The sequence below is a fragment of the Oenanthe melanoleuca genome, chromosome 6 (assembly GCF_029582105.1).
Source record: "Oenanthe melanoleuca isolate GR-GAL-2019-014 chromosome 6, OMel1.0, whole genome shotgun sequence".
In the NCBI taxonomy this organism is placed as follows: Eukaryota; Metazoa; Chordata; class Aves; order Passeriformes; family Muscicapidae; genus Oenanthe; species Oenanthe melanoleuca.
In genome coordinates this window covers 19499222-19520373 of record NC_079340.1, presented here as the reverse complement: position 1 = coordinate 19520373, position 21152 = coordinate 19499222, and the positions used below count along the sequence as shown (strand labels likewise).

The 21152-nt window shown below is 38.6% G+C and overlaps 2 protein-coding genes and 1 long non-coding RNA gene across 3 annotated transcripts; 2 read left to right on the top strand and 1 right to left on the bottom strand.

Moving 5' to 3' along the window:
* The first annotated feature begins 274 nt into the window (after positions 1-274).
* Positions 275-5935, top strand: FFAR4 (free fatty acid receptor 4). Its single transcript, XM_056495464.1, has 3 exons — positions 275-874; positions 1606-1734; positions 5436-5935. The coding sequence occupies exons 1-3, from the start codon at positions 341-343 to the stop codon at positions 5841-5843; spliced, it is 1071 nt and encodes a 356-aa protein (XP_056351439.1). The 5' UTR covers positions 275-340; the 3' UTR covers positions 5844-5935.
* Positions 5936-6719: 784 nt separating this feature from the next.
* On the bottom strand, positions 6720-13235 carry RBP4 (retinol binding protein 4). Its single transcript, XM_056495463.1, has 6 exons — positions 13085-13235; positions 12790-12925; positions 12038-12174; positions 11795-11901; positions 10178-10390; positions 6720-6922 (listed from the first exon to the last, which is right to left on the bottom strand). The coding sequence occupies exons 2-6, from the start codon at positions 12916-12918 to the stop codon at positions 6909-6911; spliced, it is 600 nt and encodes a 199-aa protein (XP_056351438.1). The 5' UTR covers positions 12919-12925; positions 13085-13235; the 3' UTR covers positions 6720-6908.
* Positions 13236-14298: 1063 nt separating this feature from the next.
* LOC130255107 (uncharacterized) lies at positions 14299-20507 on the top strand. The gene is made up of 3 exons (XR_008840867.1): positions 14299-14451; positions 17265-17367; positions 18755-20507. It is a non-coding gene; the product is annotated as an uncharacterized LOC130255107 (long non-coding RNA).
* The last annotated feature ends 645 nt before the right edge of the window (positions 20508-21152 follow it).

Below are 21152 nucleotides of genomic sequence, written 5' to 3'. Positions count from 1 at the left end.
GAGATGGCAGCGTGCTGGCCCACACCCAGCCCAGGGAGGTGTCGGGCAGCCCCTCACTGCCGCCCCATGCACTGCGGCCTCGCCTTTGTGTGAGCTCCACCGTGTTTACTCTCCCACTTCCTTGTTCCACTCCAGTGCGAGGGCCATAAACCGCCCGGCAGGCACGGCTGAGCCCTTGTAGCAGGGGCAGGAGAAGAGGAGGGAGGGGGATGGCGGTGATCCCCTGGCTGTGTGCTGGAAGGGCACCCCAGGTGCCGCCGTGGTGGTTGGGAGCGCAGCCCTTCCCTTAGGGCTGGTGCCACCATCCACGGTGGGTCTCTCATGCCCACTGGCCACCCTCATGCCGGTGTCCAGGGGCACACCAGGAGAGAACAGGACCTATTTCCCCTTCTTCTCGGACTTCAGGGGCCAAAATGTGACGGCCCTGCGCATCGGCGAGTCGTCTGCCCTGGCCTTCATCTTCCTGCTGTCGTTGGCGGGAAACCTGTGGGGCATCTGCCTGCTGGTGAGGCGGCACCGCCGGCTCTGCGCCGCCAACTGCCTCGTCCTCAACCTCTTCTGCGCCGACCTGCTCTTCATCACCGCCATGCCCTTCATCGGCGTCGTGCGCTGGACCGAGTCCTGGGTGCTGGGCGACGTCGTCTGCCACCTGCTCTTCTATGTGGTGAGCCTGAGCGGCGCCGTCATCATCCTCTCCCTGTCGGCCGTCAGCCTGGAGCGCGTTGTCAGCATCGCCCGGCTGCGCCACGCCGCCTTCCGCCGCCGCAAGGTGCTGGCCGCCGCCTTGCTCCTCATCTGGGGCTTCGCCGCCCTCTTCACCCTCCCGCTCTGCTGCTTCTTCACCGTGGTGCGGCTGCCCGCCCCCGCCGGCCAGGTGAGGGCGAGCGCCGGGCGCGCCCGCGGCAGCCGGGCCGGGCCGGGGGGCTCCGGGACCGACGGCGGTGGAGGCTCGTCCGCCTCTGCCACGGCGGGACAGCGGCCAGCGAGGAGAACGCCTGCGGGGCGGGCAGCGCTCTGCGTGCCGGGCAGGTGCGAGGCTGTGCCCGGAGCTCCCCCCGCCCCCTCCGGCCCGCTCTCCCGCGGGCCGTCCCGTTAGATGGGAAACGCGCATCGGCTCCCATGGGATTCTCTTTGCGTTCCTCAGTGCGGCTCAGAGATCCCCTTTTCAGCTCACATCCCCTTACCGAGGGATCAGCATCCTGGGAGACTTGCCCTGCACCCGTAGCCCCCTCTGCACAAAATGGCCATGCACAGATTTTTCTGCCTAATGTTTTGAAATGCATTCAAAAGTGCACACAGCGTGACATTTGAATAAATGATTAAGTTCAGGGTATGTAAGTTTCAGTTTTAAAGTTGCCGTTACAATTTGATATGAAATTAATGGGAGTATTCCAGTTATGGACATATCCATTTGTAATTGTATGGGATTTTAAAACCATCAAATAATATATTACTTGACTGCTTTGTCTAAGTAGAAAGTTTTCACAGTCTTGGTTTAGTCTCGGTCTAGCCATTTTTTCCCATAAGCATAGAGGGAAATAAAGGGCAACTCTGTACTGAAAATAATGGTACAATATTACTTTCCTTCTTCATTTTTATAAATAGGATATGCACATTTGCACCCTGGATTGGCCCAGTCCTGCAGGAGAAACAGTCTGGGATACGACCTTTGCTGTTGTTTTCTTTCTGATACCAGGATTCATCATTGTCATCAGTTACTCCAAAATCTTACAGGTATGTTTTTCCTCTAAATTTTATTATAAAACAAAGGGATGTAAACAGTAACTCACTAGGCATCAGCATATTCAGTCACTGAATACAAATACATATAAAGGAAACAAACATTATTTGTTCAATAAATATAAGTATGTGATACAAAATGAAGCATTTCAACCTGCACATAACAGCCTATACATTTCCATTAAGAACATGATTCAACAGCACATTACCAGAGGCCAAATACATGGTTTGTCTTCTTATATGCAGTATTGAATACACTTCTTCATTTGTGTGCTGTTCATATTTAAAGACTGTCAATCTCCTAAATGCTGAAAGACTTGAGCATCTGAAATAACTAATAATCAGATTTTGATTTCCTTGAGCCTAAACTCCAGTCATAAAGGATTTGTAAGAAAGCAGAGAAAGGCTGGACTAGAAAAAAACCCATCCACTTTTTGATCTACTGGCTTTTTGCATGCGTTTTTAGTACACAGATCTCATTAGATTATCTATTTAATCCATATTAATCCTGCACAATTTCAAATATTGTAAACAAAACCTGTAAATTAAACTCTCCACTTCCACTTTCTTTCTAAGTGGATGATATTTAACATATATGCTGAAATACAAGCCACCCAGCACCACAGAATTTTAATCTATAGTCTAGCAAGCATTATATCAGCAACCAAATTCCTTTTATACTATCGTAAAGCAGAGTGAGAAAGATCTAGAAATCTTCAAACTGAGCACTTCAAACTAGTCACTGCGATGCCTAGTTTTAAGCAGCCTCCCACAGGATCCTTGATTCCTTTATTGGGCAATTAAACTTCTCATAACATGTATAAGAAAATTTCAGGTTTTGGAAAGGAACCTCAACATACATGGAATATTGAGCAAGGGGTAACTGATGAAAAGCTGAGCACTAAGGGGCTGTGGATGCACAGAGCTGGATGTAGGTGCAAAATGAACCTAGGACCTAGAATCTAGTCTCCACACATCCTTGCCTATTGATCAAATTTAAACTTGTAAAAATCATCAGCCTGTAGTTTCTGTACTGTCTGTTAACTCACTATAAGCTTGAGGTGAATGCATTAGGTGAACCTCTTCTAGTGAAGTAAAGCACATGCAACCACATAGTGCTGTAGGCAAAGAGTACAGAGTAACTCAGTGGAGAGTGTGAGTCCTTTGAAAGAACTTCAAAATACTGCAGGCCAGGGAATGCCACAGTTCTTGGTCAGAGGCCAGGACAGGAATGGTATTTGTGGTGTCCTTGCAGACTCCAGATTACAGGTAAATTTACAAAACAAAATGGCACAGGAAGCTAGAAACCAAAAGCAGTGTTTGAAATACTGGATTACAAGACATTCCTGTGCTGCTCTGCTCATGTTTTTTTTTCTAACCTGCTAACAGAGATGCTAAAATACATTACCATTTCCCCTAAAACGAAGAAGGCTTGAGGCCCACAGCAGGATATAATTGAATCTTCTCTCTCTCCAGGAAGCAAAACTGGAGAATGTCTCAATCCCTGAGTCATTCCCAAGAGCAGACTCACTCTTACTTTGTGAGAATGCTCCATTATGCCAGTGCACACGTAGCATGATTCTCAGTATTGCTGGAAGCAGTGCCAAGCATTCATGTATTCATGTTACAATATTGATGATGATGAGGATGAGGATGATGAGGACGGTGATGACTGACTACAGATATAAGGCTTGAATTTTTTTAACAAATAGACATTACTACAAATGTGTACTTCACAATTTACTCTGAAACTGAGTATTATTTTTACATAACACTTCCCAGAACCCTGGAAAAAGTGATAGATTAGAAGCCCTGACTTGTAATTTATATGGTTTTCCATTGTTCTGCCTCACAGGCAAGACTTTTGCAGAGGCTAAAGGTAGGGAAAATGTCTGTGTTTTGCAAGTTACATGCTTGCATATATATGACTCCTAAGCTCCTATTTGTCCAAGTGTGGTCCGGATGCCCAGGATAGGTGTCTATACTGGGCAGAGCAAAAAGGGTTCCACAACATACAACTGCCATCCCATTTCTCTTGAACACTTTTTCAAGATGAAACTGTGTCTTATTTACCACAGTCCTGGTGGTTCTTGCATTCTTAGTTCTAGACCATGCAGTTCCTGCAGGAAAGACAGAAGGTATTTATAAGGAACAGATAAAAATGTATCTGATGAAGACATTCTGTAGCAGTTTTCAACAACAGAGACTGAGAAGTGCACACACTTTCCAGTTTTCCTAGTTTTATACTAGAATTAGTACTTTGCATTTTGTGAAATCTTCATTCTTACAAAGACAGGTTAGGCACTCTCTGAGAACAACTCTCAGGTTGGACTGTTTGAAGGAGTTAACCTAGTTTCTGGATTCCAGGTGGTACAGCAGAATATCATCAAGCTAGAATAGATTTACATGCTCAGGACATCAGAATTCTCTGCTCTTTATAAATTGGGGAAACAGCTAAAGATACTGTCCCCTTTGCAGCCTCTGAAGCTGCTAAGAAACCCATTTTTGTTTCACAGGCTTTAATTTATACACCTACATTCTATTGAAATATTTAGAAGACATCTAGATTCTTAATGAGTATTTATCTCTGTGACAAATTCAGAAAACTGCAAACAGAATGACAAATTACTCTCTTTCTCTAAACATTTTAACCCTTACCTGTACCAGGAAGTTAGAAAGTGTTGCTAGTATTAGTATTATCCTTCCTGCTGTTTCTGCTGAAGGGAAAAGTGGCAGGAGGAGTCTTACCTTTTCACTTTCCTCCGCAGAGAGCTAATTGATCAAAGCTTTTGAAAATACCCCTTCTATATGCAGGGCATAAAGTGGCATCTCAGTTATGTAGCACAAATCTTTGTTTGCTAGATATTTCAGTTTTATTTTATTTGCAACAGATGTATGAATGTAATGAACTTAATTGTGCCATGCCAGCTTCAGGGAAGATGGGGATGTAGAGCAGGAGATTTAGAGTTTTCTGCAAGCCATTGGATTCAATATTCTACCTAATGACAGAGGATGTGTACCCATGAATACTAGCTTTCCAAGCTACCCATAGTTTATCACATCAGAGAGTACCTTTACAATACACAAATTTTTGTAATGACTGGAAGGATCTGTAAGATTTCATGTTAGTTCATAAAAAGCAATTGTGATTACTATCTGAAAAGTTAAGTGTGATACAAACCAATACACAATCTCATTTGCATTTAAAATAATTTATTGTAATAAATTCATGCTCCTTCTAATACCTACCTTATAGTATCAGCATGGCCGTAAAAGAATTGGATTGCATTCCTTCTTGTGCTTTAACAGGATTGTTAACTATGTTCCACTTTGCATTTGTGAAAAAAATAAATTGATTTCTTTAGCTAGAACAAATGAGGTTATAATTTGAATTTAATGGGATTTCATGAGTAATTAAGGCTGTTTTATGCTGAAAAGTGTTTGTGACTGGTAGAGAGCTGTGAAAAGAACAACTACTTTTGCCTAATATTGAGATGAGTTCACATCTGAGAGGAAAAAGAATTGCTAGTGAAGTGAGAACATTTGAAATGGAACCATTGACAAAAAGTACAAATTAATTCTGCAATGCATTTTTTGTAGTCACTTTTCAAATGAAAACATCATGTGCTAACATTTACTTTTTCACTTGTAGATATGTGTTTCAATGAAAGTTGCTTTCTTCTCTTTTACTTCAGATTACAAAAGCATCAAGAAGAAGTTTAAATGCTGGTTTAGCCTACTCAGAACATCATCAGATTCGTGTTTCCCAGCAAGACTACAAACTATTCCGATCCCTTTTTCTGCTGATGATCTCTTTCTTCATTATGTGGAGCCCAATAATAGTAATAATTTTTTTAATTTTAGTTCAGAACTTCAAAAAAGATTTACTTATTTTGCCATCGGTTTTCTTCTGGATAGCGTTATTCACTTTTGCCAATTCTGCTGTCAATCCAATTCTGTATAATGTTGCCTATTTCAGACGTAAATGTCAGGAAATTCTTCTCTGTTGTACAGGGAACACTGAAAGGCATGGAGCAGGTACAGAAACCACTGCCAGAAGAAGTAATCGTGAGCAGCCACATTTGTCTTTCATTACCAGATAATTATTTAAAGTCTGAGCTGTGCCACACTTTGGATTTTGTCTGTGCTATCCCAGGCCACATAGGTCATTATGTTATAGTATTACATGCCAGAGGAGGTGGAAAAAAAGCTAAATATGTAATTTTAATTCCTGCGGGTAAAATTCTCTCAAGTTCATTGCTTTGCCTCGGTAAGATTTGGACAATTTAATCCAATGGATTGAATTCTCCTCTTACGCTGAAATAAATAGAAATCTGGCAGTAAACTTGGTGAATGTAAAATAGTTGATTTAAGTACTTTAAACTTTCTAGTGAAAATGTTCATCCTCAGAAAGTAGCTGCTTTTGTTAAATCCAGTTTTTAAAGGGAACTTGATTAAACACTTCAATTACTGACTGCCTGAACGTAGGTTTGAGCAGAGTGACTGAAACAAGGTCATGAATGTGTGTTATCACCAAGTAAATGACCAGTTTGGTTCCATCTCAATTTAGAAATGTGGACTTAATACATGTGAATTTACAAGTAAAGATTAAATAAATAAAATATTATTTGTCATGTGTAAAATATTTCTTTTAAAAAGATGCATATTTTTTATGTCTTTTTATGTCTTCGTATAATAAAGTTCATTAATGATATATAGGGTCACTGAAATTCCTTTCTCTTTTCTAAATGATTTCCAGTATTTTACAAAGAGAATATAATGTTCTGTATGAAAATAAAATACATATACTTGGAGGTTTATGATAAATACTCTTTTGGTCAGAAATTGAAACCACTGAAGAAAGCAAGATTAAATTCTTAATTATCACTATGTGTCACCAGTTCAAAATAGTGCTTTAAGATAATAGGCTACTAATGAAACCAATGTCTACATATGTACAGATTTGCATACAATTTACATCCCCTTTAATCCAAGTTTATTAAAACGTTTCATTGGTTTATTAACAAGGGGAGCTACACAGCTCAGATAAATATATTGAAAATCTAAATGAAGCCATTTAAAGCATTTTCCAGTGAACACATGATCAATGTATTAACTTTACATCTGTGGTGCTGTTACATGGTTTCTTTCCATAGGGTTGGATCTCCTTAAGAGCAAAATCCTGAAACACAAAAAAACCACAGTTGTGTTTGTCAAACACTTTAGACAAAATTTAATTACATGAATTTTCACCAAATTTAAAATGCATACATATCTAATGTCTTTAAAATGCTCTTGAGTCAGCAGTCTGTTACTTGTAATAATAGTGCCATTATCTTACTCTGCAGTTTATAATTCCAAGGACTTTTCAAATTTGAGCAAAAGGTGAATTCATCCAATCTGTTACACCTCTCCTGAGCATTTTAAAACTTTTGCAGACACGGTACTGGGCAGATAATTGATAGAAGAATATCTTTCAGTGATAAAAGAGTCTATACTTTAACAAGCTTCTAGTTACTTGCCTAAAAAAAATTTATTTAAGAATGTCTTTCAACAAAGTAAAAATTTTCTGACCCCCAAAACTTCTAATTGCAATAGTAAATTAGCAGAAGGAATATGCCAGTCTTTATTTCACAATTTTTGCTTCTAGCAAATGCTAACAGCAGATGCAGATTTGAGCTCTACTGACATGACAATGTATTTACAAGTATTCTAACTTAATATTGACTTTGACATTACACAGCTTAAAGTTACTCTAAGAGACTAAGTGTATCCTAGCTTGAGCTATTTCAGGAGCTACCATCATAAATGCAGTGTGAGTTAGAACAAAAAACTTTCATTTCCTAGGCTTCTTTTTTCCATTGAACACCAGTACAGATTTTTATTTTTTTTTTAAATCAAGAGAAGTTTCTTGCATCTGTTAGTCGAGGGGGCATGCACACACACACACTCCTAATTAGCTCCAAGACATAGGCAGAGTGTGCACAATTAGCAACAGGTACCAGCCTGTTCTTTCAGGATTTACCACCGTCGGTCAGAATTTTATCACAGTAACAATTGGATGAGGTCAGTGCAGACAATTGAAGTTGGTTTGTTTTGGTAATAATTCTGTAGGTTTTAATAGCAGAGTTTAAACCAAAGTAGTAAGGCCTCCAATCCACACAGAAGGAATTAAGCGAATTTTGTAAGACTTTCTAATATGAAGCTTTCAAGATTTTTTTTTTTTCCAGTTTAGCTCATAATCATTCCCTCAGTCCCAAATGTGCTTGCTTTGCAGGAACTTTGGCTTAATGATACTGGGGAATTCAGAATCAACTAATGATAGGGTCCTGGTCAATAAAGGGAAAAATGCAAATTGCTGGCTTTAAGTTCAATTTATACTTTGGTGCTGGGTTTGTAAACTCTGGCATAATCCTTAATAAAAAAGTGCCCAGGCTCCTATTTTTCATTTGAAAACTACAGGACACACAGTCATATCAGACACTGCACTCAACACCTAACATCTGACTTTAGGATATTAAAGACCAGTGTGACTTGGTAGATTAGATATTTGATATCTATAACAAACTAGAGGAAGTATGATCAACTTCTAAATTATATTAGATTTAACAGAATATCCCAAAACATCTGATTATTTGGCTTTCTCATTTTAAAAAAAAATTCATTCTTGCTGGACTTGATTTGAAAAGCCTGGAATTCAGGCTTCAAAACAGGAAAGTATCATCAGTTTATAAAATGACACTGTTTCTCTTCTATCATTTATGCAATCATACAAATCATTCACAGAAGTTGATTCCACTTGCATTTATGATATCTCTTATTCTTGACTGTTCTAAGTGTCAGCTGATTTATGTTTTCTCCAAATTCTCATTCAAGACAAGTTTTTTTCACTGTTGTCAGGCACTTTTCCCGGGTCAGTGATTAGTACTGTAAACACCACCTACTTCAGCAGAGTAGGTGACACCCTTTCTTCAAGGCACCCTGTTATCAGTATACTACTTTACAGCATGGCAATGTATTACTCTGTGTTTATGGATCAGATAAACAGATAATAGAGCCACAACAGCTGACTTCGCTCATCTGTTCTGACTTTCTTTATAAAACACATAAGTTCCTTCAGTCAATCCCAGTTTGTTCTAGCATACAATTGAGAAAAGCCTTTAATCTTGATTTACAGATTTCAGTGATGAAGAACACACAACAGCTCTTGGTAAACTGTTCCAAAGGTTAATGACCTTTGGATTCAAACAAATGGCTGTTTATTTCTGCACTGAATGTGTCCAGTTTAAAGTTCCATCCATTTAAAAGTATTATTTCTGTGTTTGCAAGTCTTTTCTGTCCAATTCCTATTGCTTGTGTGGACAAGCATAGACTTTGCTCAGGTCAGCCTTTAACCTCTTTCTAATGAGAAAAGATTAAGATCTTTGAAGCACTCACTGGAGGACACATTTTACAAACTTTCAATAATTTTCTCTGCTCGTTTGAAACTTCTGATTCATCCTCAGTACTTTTTCCAGTTATGTTGGTCACAAAATATGACATAGCAATTAGACCTATGCCAAGCACAACAATCTCATGTGAGTCTTGGTTTATGCATCCAAGAATTGTATTAACTCTTTTGCTCACATAATTACATTGGGAGTTCCCCTTCAGCCGATTCACCAGTCAAGTCTTTCATAGATAGCATGTCTCCCAGGATGTGAGAAGTGAGGAGGGAATAGGGAGAGGTACTACTATTTTATTGGTTCTAAACATTTTAATTTTTCTTCTTCACTTTTTACAGTTCCCCACTCTGGGTGTAATTCTTATGAGTACATACATTATGGTTTCTTCTAGATAATTGGCCTTTTGTAATATACTTGAGCATAAGTGAGTTATTTCCCTGTGTTGTAAGCTCAGCCTGACTACATGACTCAAGATAGTGTCATGCTTCCAGTATGAGGGCCATGTCCCTCTTCCACACCTCTTTGTGAAACAGCTGGCATGAGGACTTGTGAGAAAGGGTCTTCTATAAGGTATCCTTTCCAAGATTTGTATTTTCCTTAAAAGCCTTTCTGAAGAATTTCTCAAAAAATTATTTGAACAAAGGCAAAGAGATCTGATAAAAGTTGCCTAATTACTTTCTACCATAGCTATAAAGTCTATCCCTACCATGTTTACTCACACTACATTGATTTGATTGTTTTACAACTTCCTCTAATTACTGTTTCAGCTGATCTGATATGCTGCATAAAAAACTATGCACCTCACCTCTCCTTCAGATAAGGGAAGAAAAAGTTGGAAATAACTTACTACATCCTCCAGTTTTCAAAAGACAACGTTACAGCCACTAAGTATCAAAGGCTTTATGCATTTGATATCTAAGAAGCAAGACAATCCCAGTACTTTAGTCATTAACCCATGAAATAAATTCTTCAGAAAAAAAAAAAGTTCTCACCATTATGAGCGATAACTCTGTATTTTCTGTCCAAACAGAGATCCATCTGCCTTTGCCTGACAATTTTCAGTGCATCTGGAGGCAATCCCTTGGGGTCCCGGGAGAACACAAAGGAGTAGCTATCAGCACAAGTGCCATCTGCATTTAGTTGGCGGCAGGAGTAGTGAAGAGCGTATGTATCGTAATCTGTGTCCACTACCCAGTGGTCGTCATCTGGAAGGAACCATAGCAAAGAAGGAAAAGTGTTAGAGACATAGTGAAATCTAGTAAATCAGAACGGATTACTGCCACAACTCTGTAAAGAAAATACTAATATGAAGATGGGTACAAATTATAACAGATTAGCTTTTCATTTATTTGTGTCTAGTACTTAATTCCATGTTTATTTTTTAAAAGAAAATAAAGACAGACATGCTAGGCCTGCTCAAGATAACTCAAACCCATAAATATTTTCCTGCCAGGGATGTTACTTAGACTGCAATCTAGTCTTAGTCTAATCTTTTTTAAGAAAAAAGATTATTATGCAGTTTGCATGTGTATTAGAAGTGTTACTTGCTGCAAGTTCCACCATAAACCCTCTTCTTAAAACACAGTTACAACTTCAGAGAATTCTTAACTATTTAGCTATGTAACCTGACAAAAATCTGGTCACACAGACACTCTGTTTCAACAGAAGTGATGCTGTTTCAGTGTTTGCAGTAAAACCTAACATATCTGCACCTTCTTCTCCTGGAGCACAAGATTCTCCCTTGCAGAACATCTGCATTGGTGAAGGCAACACTCTGTTGTCTTCCCCTTCTCTCCTGTGGGGGGGTACACCAGACCTTTTAGAAGGGTGGAGTTTGGGGTCAGCCAGCAATCTGAAGAACTCAGCAGCATGTTCTGGGGAGACTTGGGAGCTATTTAAAACAAATTGGCATACAAAATATGCTTTGTAATCATGTCTTTGGATGCAATGGAACTCCTGTCAGTTCCAAATTCTACCTGCTTTTCTTGGAACCAATCCAGAGAAGTGTCTTGAGCTACGAAGTCTCCGAATCTCTACTTGGCTCAAGGAACAGATTTTGCATAGGGTGTGAGAGATGACATAAAAGTATGTATATATACATATATGTGTATATATATATATATGGCAATATATACATATGACTGTATTTGTCTCTTAAAACAGAAAAATATCTACATTTGCAGACCCAAGACCAAACAAAATGACATTTTCTAAATCCTCTTTCCTGCTTGGCCAGCTCTGACATCATGCTTCAGAGAGAACAGAAGCATCCGGTAACTGAGTTCTGAACTAAAACAAATCTTAAAATATTTCATCTGCCTTTCATTTCTTTCCAAACAGTGGCCTTCAATTATATTGTTGGGTAACAAACAAAAGAAATACAAAGATATACAAAGGCCAGGTCTTCAATTGTTTAAAGAAAGCCAACCAGCTGTCCCATATAAAAAAGTAGTGATTACCTTGTTCACATTAAGCCTTGCAATATGATAGTTATTATGTCTTTTAAGAGTGTTTAAGAAATTCAACAATACATTTTCCTTCTTCAGCATGGACATAAAACATAACTAGTTTCACAAGTAGTTCTGTATCTTCTATAGTTAAGTACTCACTTCCTTTCTGCAGAAAAGAGGCGACACCCCAGTACTTCATCTTGAACTTGGCAGGATCCTCTGTGTCAGTGAAAGAGCCGATCATGTCAGCACAGACATCCCAGTTGCTGTAGCCAGAAACAGAGAAAATATCACATTCCAATCTAAGAGCACAGGTTCAGTTTGACTAGCACAGGGATAGCAGGTAGGATTGAAGCAGCAGTTTAGTGAAATGGAACAAGAGGAAAATGGCAAACAGCTTACTTGAAGAGTCTGACTCTGCCCTTTGCAGTGGCAGTCATTTGTCCATTCTCATCTACGGTGAACTGGGCTACCACATTGTCCTGAAGAAACAGACCCTCAGGGTCTTTTTTTGCCATAGCATACCAGGTGCCAGTGTACTACAAGGAGAATAAGAAAGGCTGCAGTTAGACTTAGAACAATGGAAACATTATAACCAGACAGTACAGAATAGGGGAGGTAACTGAGGGAAGAGCATGCAGATCTTCGACATCATGCCTCAAAGGTGTACCTAAGAAACATCTAGCTGTTTCAACAGCATAAACCCATAAATACATCCTAGTGCAGTCATAATTTGCAGAAAATACTGACTTTTTTTGGTAATTGTATCTGTATCTGCATCTATCCAGTATAAGGAATACAAAATTTAGTAGTAAAAGGAATAACAACTGACAGATCTTGACAGATCTATGTATAATTCTTTTCCTTGCAATGGTGTCTGAAAACACCAGAATATTAATTTTCACAGAAACAACCAAGTCAATACACTCCTTCTGCTTATACCCTACAGTTTGAGACCAATCTGCTAAAACTCAGTTTCTGCAGTATTCCTGATGGTGCATCAGGATCCAGTATCTGTGGAGGTGTGAACATCACACACTTTAGCTGTTTCTCAGTATTACAGTGACTTTGAAATGTGACCACAAAACCAAATTTTGTAACCTGGAAAGAGCTATGCAAAACATCACAGATCCAGGAGAGTAAAGAAGATTTACCCTGGTCTTGTCGAAGTTCTCCTTGACTTTGAAGCTGCTTACTCGGCAGTCCCGCTCTGCAGTGCTGCTGCCCAGCAAGGCCAGTGACAGCAGCAGCAGCCAGGGCAGAGCTTTCTCTGTGTGGGCCATCCTGTCCCTGCAGCAAACAGAGAATAGCATCAGAAACAGGCTGTGTCACATAAGTGAAGGGAGGAAAGCTGCCCTGACAGGTCACCAGAAATCATGCAGCTTTCCCTGATGCATGTGCAGCCAAGGAGCCTGGCTGTCCCCAGCGCACAACAGCAGGGTCCCTTACAGACAGTGCCGGTCCCTGGAGCCTCTTGAGAGCCCAAGTGTTGATGGTGCTGCAGTGCCCAGGGAATGTGCAGGGAATGCTTTATGTACCCCTGGGGCTTTCGCAACCTGCTGAGCCGCAGAGCCAGCACTGGATGGGGCAGCAGGGAGGTGGGCTGATGGATGCTGCAGCCTGGGGCCCCTTCATAACAGCCTCTTGTGTAACACCCATGGGCTCAGGTGGTCTTTGACCCTCATCTGCAGCCAAGCAGGCGCTAAGAGCAAATGCCTCTCTTTGCTTTTCCCAACTCAAAAGCAGAGCTTACACCTGGGGGAAGAGGTGTGCACATGTGTGAGGAGAACAAATGGAATGAGAGGCATCCCACCTTTGCATGGGGGAGAGTGAACTGCCTCCACCTCCTCTGTGATCTTACACACTGCAGTCCAAAATCCATCTTACCCAACATGCTCAGCCCAGTTACAAGGTGCAGACTTGTTTCCTCCACCTCCTCCCCAAAGTCCTTTCCTCTTTTTTCCTGATAAACTGTGGCAAACATAATACTTGCAAGTTTCTGCTCACGTTTCTGAAAGCATGGTCATGCCAGAACCTCTTCCAGTCCTCATGACTGGTTCCCTCTTGCATCAAAAAGGCACTCTTGGGTGCTAAATCATCTCCTGAGCAGCTCCCAGCAAGAGGAACAGGGGTCCTGCAGATCCTCAGGATGGTGAAAGAGCCCTTTCATGAGGTAGCAGGATTTAAGTGTGGCCTGCAAATACCTAAGTGCATGTACTCATCACATCTAGCCATTTTGACATCTGATTAATTTAAAATCAGATATTCCTAATTTCTATTCTGCTTTTTTGGCAAACTGTTTTCAGTTACATAAACCATTATTTTCTCCTGTCCAGGCAAGTTTTGCTGCCTCTCAGTCAATATTTGTTCTCTGGTTTCAACATCTTTAGGAAGCATTAGAGAAAATCTGTTAATTATTTTCTAGGCATGTAACCAGAGCAGGACAGGAATGATTGTTACCAAGAGAACTAATTCCCCTCCTTTATTCACCTCTCAATTTTTTTAAAGAATAAAGGCAGAAGCCTTTTATTTAAAAGGCTGGTATGCATTACTTTAAAAATCAAGTAAAAATATAATTTAAATATGGAGATACCAATGTAGCATTAAGAAAACCCTCAATAGTAGCCAATGTACAGCTTTAACCAATTTATTCAGCATGGCCTTTCCCAGAAGTTTACTTAATATTCTTTCATGCATTCATAAAAATATTAGACTTTCTTCTGTTGCTGTCCTTTACAATCTCTTCTCATATATAATGCAAAGAATCTGATTGATTTATCTTCATTTTCTGCTTTATGTCAGAGGCTTTTTGCACAGTAAGTATGTCTTATTCACTTTCTCAAACATCTATTGCTTAAGGCTGAGCAATCTATTGTTCCATGTCTGCCTTTGATTTCCTGGATAACAACAGACAGTAAAAATTCCACTATATTAAATATTAAGCTTCTGTTCATAGTAAAGAACATATTTAACACAGGGAACTAGAAGTGTGTATGTATATTAATTGTCCTGACACTTTCAGTGGTAGCTTTGCAGTAAGTCAACATTTCCATTTTTAAGCTGAGATTTTCAAATTTGCTAATTCCTATAAAGACTGAAGAGAGAAAGTAAACTCTGTTCTTCTGGTGACTTTTAGAATCTTGCTCTTGTCTGGCAATGATGATACCAGTGCTACATTTTTATAAAGCCTTTACAAAATACTGATTGGTCTTAATATATGAATTTATCATATGAAATGCGAATAAGACCAAAATCAACATGGATTTTCTTTGTTCAGTGTCTCACATGACTGATAGTAATAAGAGATGGATTATAGGTTAATTAATAAGCTTTGAATCTATTACTTAATTTAATACCAAGGAAGACTATTATTTTTTTATTCTCTGCCAATTTGTGAAATATTATCCTTTCTCGTAAGTTTACCCTGTTCAAAAATCTGTACACTGCTTTATATTACTAGAGAGGGCCTTGCAGGATCAAATCTATTCCACTAAAGTTTTTTCAATAGCATAATTGTCAATGAAGTCTTCAAAGGAGTCTACAGTCACTCATCCACATAAATCAAAACCTGCTGAGTTTTGACCACCTCTGATATTCTAGGTCAGTGTTGCTGTTATACATACTGCTGTTGACAGAAGATTTACAGACAGGAAATGAAAACAGGTATCAATGAAACAAAAATTTACTTCTGTTAATAAGTTTTAATAAGATCAGTTCTAAATGTGTGAAAGAGATATTACAGTCTCCTAAATTAATCTGATGTTATAACTAAATCAGAGACATGTAATTTTGTGTAAGTCATGGCACAGCATTTCTTTAATTGTGTACCTCTACTGATCTCTGCAATATTTGGTAACTTATATCTGGTGGAGGGGCCTGACAGACTTAGTAATTATAACTTTCACTCATTCAGGTCCTCAAATCTGGGATCACTACAAACTCTAGACAATGCCCAAGGAAACTCTTCTTTTGATGTGTTATCATGGGGAATTTGGAGCAGTGCAGCTTGAGTGAAATCACACCAGTATTTCCTAGTCAGATTTTGACAAGTTCATAAGAGAAGCTGGGCAAGTCAGAATGACATGAAGGTTGAGGGAGCTGGGCTCTCTGCCTCCTCTGCTTTAGCTGTTCCTCCAATGCTACCTGTCAAAGACACAGCTTATATTGATGAAGTCCTCTCAGAGTTACAGGTGAAGCACTTACTTGGTTCAGAATGACAAGGTTTTTAGGCAAAAAGGCTGCCCTGTTGTTGGTTACATATAGATCAGGGTGTGTTGGGGGAGGAATGGAAGGTTTCTGGCAGACAAGCATCTCTATGGACATTCAAGGGTGAATTCTTCCTCAGTCCTAAGAGATGCAGCAGTGCTAGTGCTAGCAGAACTGTGTAAAGTAATAAACAGTGTAAACTTTGCCTCAGTTAAATATATTTTGGATTGATTGGGCTCTGGGTTGATGTCAGGGAATGATCCTCATCCAGACCTAGATATTCACCTCACAGATTTATACTTCTCATGCAAATAGAAAGGAATTTGGGCCAGGATTTCAATTGAATCTGAGAGGAATATGCATAGGTCAAGTCAATGATATCCAAGGATTTCTAGGTTCTGGGAAAGCTCAGACAATTATATCTAAGAGAATTATTAAAATATTTATGAATTATTTAAATATTGGTAAGTTTCATGCATGACTTCTGATACTTGAGGCTGGCAGCATATTATGAACATTACATTTTCTTTAAAGTCACTATGTTTGTTTTGGAACTCTATTTAATGAAAGGGAAAGAAGGTCTTCTACCTTTGAATTTTGCCAAGAGGACAGAAGAGGGGCTAAGTTCTGGCAGTGATTCTGCGACTGGATTATTTTCTACATTAATAGCATGTAATACTGCAATATTTTCAATTAGGTATAGCAAGGAAAAAAATATGTAAGGAAATGGCTGGAAAAAAACTTTCATTGTAGGAATTATTTTATCTTTATGATTTTTAAACAAAGGAAGAAATGAGTCAAATTACTATTTAAAACATTTTTAACACTGCAACTTTCAAGCTTAACATAATAAAAGAACTAAAATTTTCTTTTTGTTCACACGAATAAGTCGAGCTCTTAGGAGAAAGTTGACTCAAAAAGTGCTATTAAAAAATGGATCATCCATTTCCAGCCAGACTACACATAGATTGAAAGACTTCTTGCTGTCTTCTCTTGATTGTTTGTTTATAGAATGCCATTCACAAACATGGGTATCCATTGAACTCTCAGGGCAGATTTGCAGGCAAATGAATGACCATTGTGTGCACAGAGCAGGGGATGCAAGTGTAGCCACTGCCCTGTGAAAGCAGACTCACATCAACAACAAATGGCATGAGCTGAGCCAAGGAGCTCCGTGTACTTTGTAAAGTACAACAGTGTAAGCTGTTGCCATCACAGCTGTTCCTCTTGGTGGCAGTCTGAGTACAGAGGTCAAGGACAGAACGGAATAGAAAAGATTGCCCTTTGCTCCATGCCAGCCAGTGTACTACCTGTTTTTGTAATTTAATGACGTGACATTTTGTTTAGGGAGTAAATTTACACTGAACTCTTTACAAACAGTATTAACAAAACTAATTTTAAATGGTACCTCTATTTTCTTTAGCAAGTCTTTCAGAGGACTGTGATTCTGAATTGAAATTCTTTCTGGACATATTACGAAAATGGAAACAATTGGAAACAAAGATCTAAACAGGCTGGCCAGTCAGGTGAGAAAAGCTCTAAATTATAACTGATGGGAGACAGGGACATGATGAAGTCTAGCAATGAACCACAAAGATCACAAAGCAATAGGAGAATCTGACAAAAATAGAGGCTGAGAGAGCTGGGACTTTTCAGCCCAAAAAGGTTTGAGGGGATCTTAACAACATACATACCTGACAGGAGAGGATGAAGAAGACAGTCAGACCTTTCTCAGCAGTACTGAATAACATTCTCAATAGTAAAAACTTGTCAAGTAACCTAAGATCACCAGGGACTATCTGTGAGAATGGCTGAGAGAAAAGAGTGCTGCCTTTTCCTTAGTTTGTATACTAAAATTCATGTCGAGCTATGAAGAAATCCATGCTTTTGGTCAAAGCTACAGTGCATCTAGTAACTCAGGTTAACCCCTTCATGCTGGACGAGCCATTTACTTCAGGAAATCTCCCCCTCAGTCTATAATCTCTGTTGATTATAATTTCATGATACCCCAGAGCTAATAATTGGTTGCTTTAAACATTTCCAGCTCTATGGAAAAAACAGCTAACTTACTATCTTCAGTGTTTATGTTTTTAAGATTATTTTTGTAAGAAAACGAATAGAGAATTCTTGTAAAAGAAGCATGAAATTAAGGATGTTTATAAGGGTTCCTAGAAGCTACCAAGCCAGTGACACCAAAACATTTCAGTGCCAAAACCTGGCTATGTTAGGGTCACACAGTACCTCTTGTAAAAACCTAAAGAATCTATTCTCACAACCTATCCATTTAGAAAAAAAACCCAAAAAACTCTGACTATTAATTTCTTGGATTATAAATATGGATCTCCAACACCCAGACAGTGACCATGATATTAACCACATCAAAAGTCATGCAATTGAAATAAGCACATTTTATCTTTGTACTTTCAGAAAATCTTAACTGAATAAACCACATCAACTGCTATCAGGATGGGCAGAGAGGTTCAGATACAAACACTGAGCTGAACTGGGAAACCTTATAAATACCTTTGACATTTAAGTGCTGCTTGAATCTATTTAAATAACCATGTCTGTCAGTTATCCTTCTTAGGAGTTTCCATGTATCACAAGGGCTCAGGAACAGTCTACTACTAAGAACTACTCCATAAATAGTTTGGTTTCTGTAGGTACTATGAACGTCAAAGGCAAATGACATCATATGTATTAAAATCACAAAGCACACATACTTCTGAGAGTCTCTGAAATTAAATTAAGTTTAAATACAATGAATTAGCTTTAACGAAGATAAAATGTTCAATACTGTGGAAAAAAGGAGATTAAAGCGGATAAAGTCATAATCCAGCAGAGAAACTTTAATTGCAACTTTTCAAAAATAATTTCTATGGGTTTCTGTTATTTCTTTCCATGTCATTTCAGATTTGACAGCGCAAGAGTGAAATTTTAAGAGTGCATCTAAATTAAGGAAAATACAGTAAGAATTGTTTTATGATATAAGAATGATTGTGGGACAGACCAGCTACATCTGAAATATTTTATTACAAAGAAAATTTATCACCTTACAGTAGTATCAAATTAAAAAATTACCTTTATTTGTTATCTCATAGTACAAAGAGTGTAGTTTATCCTTTGTAAAAGCAGATAAGCATCAGGGAGATTTGATGAAAGCATGATAAGCATTTTAGGTGATCTTGCACATAGAAAAAAAAGATAATAAAATGATAGTAAATTTGTTAATTTACAAAAATGGAAACCCCCAACCTCCCTGTCCCCAAAGAAAATGCTATCATTTGGTAAGGTTGCCTGTATTCACTTATTCTTCCTCCAGAGAGTGACATGCCACTCTATTTCACTGAATTAATGTGATCACAATATAAAGAATTGATGTTTAAACTGATTAATCATGTGTGATAAAGATGAATGTGTAAGTCTTACATAGAAGTTAATTTTTTAGAATGTTTTAGCTGGGCATGAGACAGATCCTCTATAGGCGCCTTCTACTTCAAAGAAGCTACTTTGCAGTATGCTCCAAAGTCAGTGAAAAATATGACTGAACACATAATGCAAAAAAAAATGTTACAATTCCTTCTCATTATTTCATTGAGACTCTTCAACATCCTCTTCTTTTAAAGCACAGCATGAAAAGTAATGATCTAGAAATTAGGAAGATGACAAGAAACAATTTAACTCTATATAGTTACATATAAAAGTCTTTTCAAGTCTCTACTCTTTTATATTGATCAAATATTGAAACTGCTGATATTGAAATTGAGTAAGAATAAATGTGCCTTTCCTCTGCTGTTTTCTTGTAAACTGTGTGTGTGTACAATGGTGACAACACTTTGCTGTGCTGCCACAAGTTCCTATCACCGAGTCACCTGTCAAGAAGATGCTGCGAACTCACACACCCACCAGGGAGGGGCCTGTCCCCCAGGTTGCTGGGGGCAGCAACCCAGTCAGAGAAGAGGAGCCAGACCAAAATGTGTTTGTAATGTGCTGACTTTCATACACACTTTAAAATCTGTAGAGCATCTGCAGTCTGGCAAAAATTAGTGCCATCATAGTGTTTCATATCATGGTCAAAGGGAAAAGTAATGTTAGGTGTCATTGAGCATCTATCAGTGACCTGTTCTTCATGCTTGAGCGTATCTGTGTCAGTTGCTCATGTTGATTCTTTGAGATCTATTGATAAAAACAAATGTCAACACACTGTGTCTTCTGGCAGACAGATGATGTTGTGCTCTGGCAATACTCTTTTCAAATTAAGAATGGCCAAAGGGTGTATGTGTTATTTCCTTACACCAAGAGTTTCTCATTACTTCTGATCTATGTGGATGCCGTAAATAGAAGTAACTTTAATTGTACTGCAGTCCTCCTACTGTGGTGGAATTCAGATCTGTTTCAATGAGCACATATAACTTACTGTCATAAATTCAGCCTTCTCACTCATGTAGCTTTGGAATGTTTGCTCCTCAAATTCAACACATTTTCCACCATTCCTTTTCTATTAATGTGTGTAACGTTGAACTTCTAATGGCAGGAAACTTTAAACATATATAACCATATATCTGTATCTATATAGATACATGGTTATCTATGGTGTATCTATGAAAAGATTCAAGATTCCCTCTATGCCTAATATTTGTCAAATATCCTTTTTATGCTATTTAATAGAACAGATATCTCCAACTTTTCTGAAAAAAGTGTAGACCCTGACTGAATATTTATGCTTATAAAATAAAAATTTTACAGCTTCCTCAACTCAGTCTGAATTTAATTAGTTTTCCGATTTTATTCTTTCATTTGGTTTTCTCTTTTTGAGGAAAAAAATAGATAAGCCATATCTGGCTGTGCTAAGCCAAATTCTTATTTTTTTATTCCATCTTCAACTAGGTAAATCATTCGAGCACTTGAGCAAGCTCTGTAAGGTCTTAAGGATTTCACCCATTTTATTCACGTATAGCTTCACAATTATTTACTTTTAGAAGTCCAATTTTTATCATCTCTTGACTATTTCAAGGAAAACAAAGTTCTACCATTTAAAAGATTTCTCTGTAATATTCTGTTCTCCTGCCCTTAAGTGCCTCTCACAAATACACGTGTGCACATCTGTGCACGTGTATAGTGTGGGGTAAGTATCTGGGTGGAATTTTTCAGGTGAAGTTTTAATAGGAACTTCTGTGTGCACAGTACAGTATATATACTGTGAATGAAGGAGATAACATACAGGTATAGGTATCAGACAATTTTATAAGAACTAATTGGTTAGTTTAAAATGTTAAAATGATTCCCTGAGGATTTATGGGCTAAGAATGCT

What these genes read in the sequence shown, in the direction of transcription:
- FFAR4 (XM_056495464.1), top strand. Translation starts at nt 341, where the DNA reads ATGCCGGTGTCCAGGGGCACACCAGGAGAGAACAGGACCTATTTCCCC. An exon ending in TGCCCGCCCCCGCCGGCCAG is followed by an intron (nt 875 to 1,605) that starts GTGAGGGCGAGC and finishes TTTTATAAATAG; the next exon opens with GATATGCACATTTGCACCCT. An exon ending in GTTACTCCAAAATCTTACAG is followed by an intron (nt 1,735 to 5,435) that starts GTATGTTTTTCC and finishes CTTTTACTTCAG; the next exon opens with ATTACAAAAGCATCAAGAAG.
- RBP4 (XM_056495463.1), bottom strand. Translation starts at nt 12,918, where the DNA reads ATGGCCCACACAGAGAAAGCTCTGCCCTGGCTGCTGCTGCTGTCACTG. An exon ending in AGAACTTCGACAAGACCAGG is followed by an intron (nt 12,175 to 12,789) that starts GTAAATCTTCTT and finishes TTCTCCTTGTAG; the next exon opens with TACACTGGCACCTGGTATGC. An exon ending in CTCTTTTCTGCAGAAAGGAA is followed by an intron (nt 10,391 to 11,794) that starts GTGAGTACTTAA and finishes GGTTCCTTCCAG; the next exon opens with ATGACGACCACTGGGTAGTG.